Here is a 7,461-nt window from a genome sequence, read left to right on the forward strand (position 1 = left end):
CGGTGTCGGACTTGTAGTAAAATTTTCTCGGCCGATACCAAGGGAGGGACGGGACACCTTAGTAGACATTCAAAAAGATGTGGTGGACCATCTAATGATCCAACCCAACCCAAAATTTCTCATTTCCATCCACAAGGCTTCATTTATAGTTATGAGAGAGATAGGGATGAACTTGGGAGAATGATTGTACATGCCGAACAACCTTTTCTTTTCGCCGAAAATGATGCCTTTAACAACTACATTAACCGAGCACTACAACCCAAACACAAAAAAATCTCCCGAAAAATCGTTCGATCTGCTGCCATGAAGAATTATCAAGAGTATAAATTGAAATAAGTAAATGAATTGGCTAATCTTCCTAGTAGAGTTTCTTTAACTGCCGATGCATGGGATAGTGGATACGGACTTCACTATTTATGTGTTACTTGTCATTGGTTGGATAATGATTGGTTGTTACAAAAATGCATCATTCATTTTAAAATGCTTGAATACCCTCATCCGGTCTTAACATTTCTCATCATTTAATGGAAGCCATTGATGCATATAGTCTTAGGGATAAAATCATGTCTATGACTTTCGATAATGCAACTTCTATGACATATAGTGCAAATTTGGTTAAACCCCAATTGACCGATTTAGTATTAGATGGAGAAGCACTTCATATTAGATGCATTTGTCATGTTCTTAACTTGTGTGTGAAGGATGGAACACAAGCAATTGGTCCATTTTATCACAAAATAAGGAATGCTATTACGTCTATTAATAGCTCTAACTTGAGATATCAAGAATGGAAAGGTTTTTGCAGGCAACAAAGGAGAAAGGCTATAAAAATAGCACTGGATTGTCCAACTAGGTGGAACTCCACCTATGAAATGTTGAGTCGGGCAATCGAGTACAAGGTTGATTTAACATTTTTTTATAATATGAAATTTCCACAATGTGCTTTACTAGAAAATGATTGGGCTAATTGTGAAAAATATATGCATTTTTTACAATTACTATATAGTATGACACATTGTTTTTCTTCTGTATATAATCCTTGTTCCCATTCTTTTCTTAGCAATGCATGTTTACTTGCACAACTTTTTGCCGAACATCGATCACAATATGAATATCATGGATATCTTCCATCTATGGAGGAAAAATGGCGTAAATAGAAGCAAAAATATGATGGCACTTTTTAATTAATTGATATTTATTATAGTAACATGAATTTGGAAGATGATGTTGAAACTTTTAAAAATAAGGTGACTAATGAGTTTTTCTCTTTATATAGAGTTTATGAAACTAAATATGGAACCGTGTCTCAATTTGCCCCTTCTCAAACATCCAAAAACGTAAGTAAACGGGCCAAAGGTTTATTTGCACAAGCTGCTAACATGATGTCCAAGTTTTCAGGTACGGAATCATCATCAACTAGGAGAACACAAAGCGATGTTTTGGAGTTGCAAATGTACCTAAGTTACAACTTCATGAAAGACGTGGACGATGAAGAGAAGTTTGGCCTCGACATCCTTGATTGGTGGAAATCACAAACCATGAAACATCCAATTTTGTCGGCAATGGCTCGTGATATTTTTGCTATCCAAGTCTCCTCCGTTGCCTCCGAAAGAGCTTTTAGTGCGTCGGGACGAGTTTTAGACGATAGAAGAACAAGACTAAAACCCGAAACACTTGAAATGTGTGTTTGCTTCAAGGATTGGTTGGATGCCGAAACTCGTTCTCAAGATCGTACTTATGCACAAAACGACGACGATGAAGGAACGTCGACTTCTTTTAATTCTCATACTTCTCAATCAACTCAATTGGCCGATGACCTTGAACCACAAGAAGACGAAGACGAACAATAATAATTACATTATTACATATTTACATTATACACTATTGTACAATTTTTGTATTATCGAACTTCGTATTCCGTATAATAAATGAAGTTATTCACCAAATATTTTACGATTTTTAATTATCATTAATTATTTGTATTATCGATTTATCGTACCGGCTACCGGCATATAATAAACTAAGTTATTCTTCAATTTTTTGTGTTTTCGAATTATCGCACTCGTAATTTTTTTTTTATTATATGCATTGTTGTTTTTTGCTAAATTAATAAAATTGTTTTTATTTGTTTATTTAAACTTAAACATAATTAGATAAATAATTTATATAACCTTAATTAAAATAAAGTTGTTCAAAACAAAATATATTAACATTAACATAAACATAAATTAATCACATTATTTATATAAAATTAAGTTGTACTAAAAATATATATATCGTTTTTTATTTACATTTATTATTAAAAAAAAAGGCACGGTTTGGCCCACGGCACGGCCCTCCAGGCACGTGGGCAGTGCCGTGCCATGGAATGGGGTGTGCCAAAATTAGGCAGAGCACGGCACGGCCCGCCGCGGCGCCGGCACGGCACTCCCCCCACCGCGGCACGTCACGACCCGTTGTCCATGTTTAATGACAATACTATAGTTTGACTTTAGGCATATATAATTATATGTATTTGTTAAAAATATAAATAAATAGTTGATAGTTTGATTCTTTTTATTACTATCGATTTAACAAATTATTTCATGATTTAATTTGTTTTGTACGAAATATATGTTATTAAAAAAATGATAGTGAAAGTTACTGTATATAAAAAGAAAAAAGAAAAAAAAATGCTAAATGTGTCAAGTATTTAGTCAAATAGAGGATCACTTTATAGAATTAAAATTTTTCCATACCACCGTATAGAATTTTTAAAAGTTAGAGGCTACAATATACTCCCTCAGTCCACTTTTGATAGTCCCTTATGGGCATTTTTCACGGAAATTAATAAACACAAATAAGCGTAGTAAAAGTACATTGAAAAAGTAAGTTGACATTTAGAGGGAAAGTAATAAAAGTATATGGGAAAACAAAATTTACATGGAAAATTTAAATTTGCACAAATATTGTTGTAAATTGGAGGGAATTTTGGTAACAAATTAATATTAATGATTGTTGGAAAAAGCAAATGTGATGAATATTTTGGGACTAAAATTTGCCCATAAGGGACTATCATTTGGGGACGGAGGGAGTAGTATTTCCCAAGCTTGGAGTATTATATGTCCTTTTTTTTTTTTTTTTTTTTTAGTGTTTATTATATGTCCTTTGTGACACTACCAATTTCCAACTTTTCACTAGAACTAGAATATTTCAGTGATTAGTCAGTACATTAATGGCGGAAGAGGGTTGATGATGAAGGGCAATAGGGCATCAAGTTTGTGGGACCAAAGTTAGCGCGTTTAGCCTTAAATGATGATGAACTAACACCATATATCTACCAATTATTTCCATAATTAAGAGTTATTGTTCAACTTGTTACAGCCGTATTTTTAGTGAGATTATTACGTGTATTTAGGAGTATTTGTACCTAGAGGTGTCAAAAGCACACCCGACCCGACCCGATCCGAAACTGATCTGAAAAATATCCGATTCAGATTTGGTCTCGCGTGGACATAACAATTTAGTATGACTTAACTTTAAAAATTTACCCGATCCGACCTGACCATATCATACCCGATCCAATCATCCGAATTGACACCCCTTTTTGTACCTATTACGTGTTTTACTTTGTTCTATGAAATTTTAAAGATTATCGAAAAAGAAAAGAATAAGGCCCCGTTCTCTTCACCTTATTTTTGCTGAACTGAAATTATTTTTACTGAAACAAAATTATATTTGCTGAACTTAAATTATTTTTACTGAACTTAAATTAATTTTATTGAACTGAAATTATTTTTGCTGAACTGAAATTATTTTTCCAGATTTTCTATTATAATTCTTTTTTAAGAAAACTGAATTTTACTGAACTGAACTTATTTTTATTGAACTGAAATTATTTTTACTGAATTGAAATTATTTTTACTTAATATTATTTTTTTAAGGTGAAGAGAACAGGGCCTAAGATGCAACTCGCATTTCCTTTGTTGTAGTTGTTGACTTCGTGTCTTAGTATCTCCAGGGTGCAAGATGAGATAATAATTACAACAATACACTTGCTAGTAATTTTTTTGAGGAAACAATACATCCACATACTAATAACATACTCATTAATTCTTGTCAAAAAAAAAAAACATACTCATTGATTCTAAATACAAATGTAGCTCTACCAATTAATTAATATACCCTTGATTATATATATTTTAAGAAAAAGAGTAGAATAATCTTCTAAAAATTTGGATTGATGACAATTTGTAACAAATCATGTTAAAAAATAAGGAGGCGAACGATGAAAGCTCCGATCGACGGGTGATGACCTAGATATAAATACTGGTGCCAAATATGAACATAAGACATACGATTGAAAGGGAAAATGATATGAGATTCCATGACAAATTTCTCACGATCATAGTATATATATGTAGATGTAGTTCAAGATTAGACATTATATTATAACAAATTCATCAAGCCACCTTCTTGCTTCTTGTTCTCTTAGTGAGTTTAACTTGAACCATTTTCAAGATTTTGTAGAACCAATATGCACTAACAAACTGTAATCCTGCAGCCATTGCCTGGACCAGAAAAAATAGTCGAGTTTAACAAGAGGTACAAATATTACAAGTAACAACATATATGTCTACATGTCTATTATATACTTGATTTTTTAAAATAATTTTAACTTTTTAGTACCAAAAACTTGTACATACAAAAACCATTACCCTTGTTAACTTTATGAATCCATAATTTGTTAGTCATGTTTGCATTATTTTCACCCGTGTATAAATTTCATCAAAAATATATTCGAATAAGAATAAAATAACAAAAAGAAACAGAGGGATTAACCGAATACCTTGATTAGGAGTGGGTTATCGGCGGATAAGACAGCAAAAAAGAGAAAAGGACCTAAGACCATCCTTGCAATAGAGAATGTAACTGCAAACATTATCTGCCACACAATACAAAAAAATCATACTGTCGTAGTATAAGAGATGATAGGACAAAGTATTGGCCTAAAATATAATGGCAAATTATTAGTTGGCCAATATATGTCATTTAAAGTGATAGATACGAGTACTAAAGATAGTATATTCACGAACAGTATAATTAATGCCACATTAATACATTATAAATACATTACACTAACTATGTCCCCATCTGAGTACTTGGCACTTTGGCAGTTGTATTTGGCTTATTTTAAACATCAATTCCAATTTCTTTATTTTTTTGGCTAAAATATGAAAAATTGTCTAAATAATACAATTTTCTTAGGTCCAAAATACGGATTAATTAACAAGCCTATAATAGAGACATGTTTTGAAAAGTCTGTATAGTTCAACATAAAAAGTTGTTCAATCTATTCAAACACTGATTTTTCCTTAGATATAATTTTCACTAATGACGTAATGATCAAAGCTGAAATTTTTTATAGATTTTTCAAACAATTATAATTATATACAAAAATGTCTAAATTTTTGTTATCTCTCATTTTCTCTATCAAAAATTACTTGTTCTATTAAAATTATATTTATTTACGTCACATCTCCAAGAAGTAAATTTTTTAATGTATATTAGTAGAATTTATTAAATTATAATATACGTAGTATAAAAATTATATACTTGGTATTAAAGTAAATCTAACAATATCCATTGTGATAATATCTTTCATCTCCAATAAAATAGCAAAGAAAAACAGTCAACATCAGTAAATTTTTATGTTGAAAAGTCATATGTAGCAATTAATTTGACACGGAGAGAATATGTAAATTCTAGTAAAAGGTGAAATTAAAAAACTTACATCAGCAGCCAGATTAAGATCAGTATCCCGGTATCCAAGTTCTTTGAGAAACTCCCTTAGATGTAAAAATGGGCTTGATATCTCTGTTATGAACAATGCTGCTATCATCTCTGATACACACTACAATTTGTATTCAAACTAAAATCAATCTCACAAAATTAGCGTGGATATAAATATATACATAAGAGATTTTGTTAAATGTAGGTCTCACGTTAAATACATTTTTTTTAATATGAATAAATCACACGTTAATAAGTGTTACTGATATGAAAGAAATAAGGGTACCTTTTGATATGAAATACCGGCTACAATTCCAATAATGCTGACCAAATGATGAATTGTGTTGTCAAGATTTGATTTTTTGTCAAATTGAGAGCATACCAAATCATATATCAAGTACCCCATTGTTACTGCCAAAGCTTGTATCTACAATATAACACAAATTAAACCTTCATTACTCCAAATAAATAAAACTCGTAAAATATTCAAAGAAAATTACTCCATCCGTCTCTAACAATTCTTCCTGTTTAGACAGTGATTGTCTCATATTACACGAAGATCAGATCTTTTAAAGACGAGCGAATAATTAAAAACCTAATTTATTTATTTATTTATACCTGTTGTGGGTTGGAATTAGAGTTACTTGGGCAAACAGGGCAACTCCAATCTTTAACAGAATGAGAAGCTAAAGTAACAGCTAAAATTGCATGAGTTGATGATACAATTCTGTTGCGAAACTCATATGAATAATTTGGGAGCAATTTTTTTGTTAACATGAAATAGGTACTCCATGATATTACTGCCAATAATGTTGTGTTCACCATAGCATCTTCCATTTGAAAGGGCTTTTTTTTAAAAAAATGTTTTTGAATTTTGGAGAAAGAAATTAAAGAAGAAAGGCAATGGAGGAGAAAAAGGGCAAAATATGAATTAAAGAAAGGGTTGACAAAATATGGTCAAATATATAGTAGAGGTGGGAGCTAATAAACGGTTGAACATTTAATACTTCCCCCCTTCCATATAAATGTTGATACCTAGACTTTTATATTATTATTTACGCACTCTATTTTGATCATTTGTTACTGTATAATTTTCTTGATGATATAATTGTTATTGTGATATATGTCTTGATCGTATCAACTATTCTACTCCATAACATTTATAATTTATAACACGTATTTATAAATACAAAAAAAATATTAATTAATGGTTAACGTTGTGAATTGGATATCGATACGCTACATGTTGCAATATTTATGGAGTAAGGGAATGTGCGTATTTTGATGAATTAAATTAGGTTTTACGTGGGAGATTGGTTGGTCTTGGTTGGTTGGTTGGTTATAAATAAATTGAAAGGTACCGGCTAGCAATAAAAATGGTGATTGTACAAGTGCATAAGTTTAGAAACATGCTTCTCACGCTCAAGAGTTTTCTTGTTACATTTCATAGCTTATTCAGTAAATTGAGCTCAAGTACAGGCTGTACAGCCAGTTTTATGAGGGAGGTTAACTAGTTCTTATAGTTCGTTGTAGAAATAATTTGTGTACATTATTACAACATTTACACAAGGTTTGGTAGTAATAATAAATAGGGATAAGGGGAAATAATGAAGATTGGGACAATTTTTGTTAGATGGGAGTAATTGGAGTATTGATGGGAGTAATTGGAGTAATTTTTTTGTTTTTTTT

General features: G+C 31.1%; 1 protein-coding gene across 1 annotated transcript; it reads right to left on the reverse strand.

Annotated features, from left to right (window-relative positions):
• Positions 1-4,177: 4,177 nt before the first annotated feature.
• LOC145585492 (uncharacterized) lies at positions 4,178-6,699 on the reverse strand. Its single transcript, XM_081642194.1, has 5 exons — positions 6,391-6,699; positions 6,059-6,199; positions 5,774-5,893; positions 4,829-4,924; positions 4,178-4,550 (listed from the first exon to the last, which is right to left on the reverse strand). Exons 1-5 carry the CDS (start codon positions 6,607-6,609, stop codon positions 4,443-4,445), a joined length of 684 nt encoding a protein of 227 aa, XP_081498320.1. The 5' UTR covers positions 6,610-6,699; the 3' UTR covers positions 4,178-4,442.
• Positions 6,700-7,461: the final 762 nt, after the last annotated feature.

Source organism: Chenopodium album, chromosome 16 (genome assembly GCF_948465745.1).
Source record: "Chenopodium album chromosome 16, dcCheAlbu1.1, whole genome shotgun sequence".
NCBI classification, from domain to species: domain Eukaryota; kingdom Viridiplantae; phylum Streptophyta; class Magnoliopsida; order Caryophyllales; family Amaranthaceae; genus Chenopodium; species Chenopodium album.

What these genes read in the sequence shown, in the direction of transcription:
- LOC145585492 (XM_081642194.1), bottom strand. Translation starts at nt 6,609, where the DNA reads ATGGAAGATGCTATGGTGAACACAACATTATTGGCAGTAATATCATGG. An exon ending in CCGGTATTTCATATCAAAAG is followed by an intron (nt 5,894 to 6,058) that starts GTACCCTTATTT and finishes TACAAATTGTAG; the next exon opens with TGTGTATCAGAGATGATAGC. An exon ending in ATCTTAATCTGGCTGCTGAT is followed by an intron (nt 4,925 to 5,773) that starts GTAAGTTTTTTA and finishes ATTGTGTGGCAG; the next exon opens with ATAATGTTTGCAGTTACATT.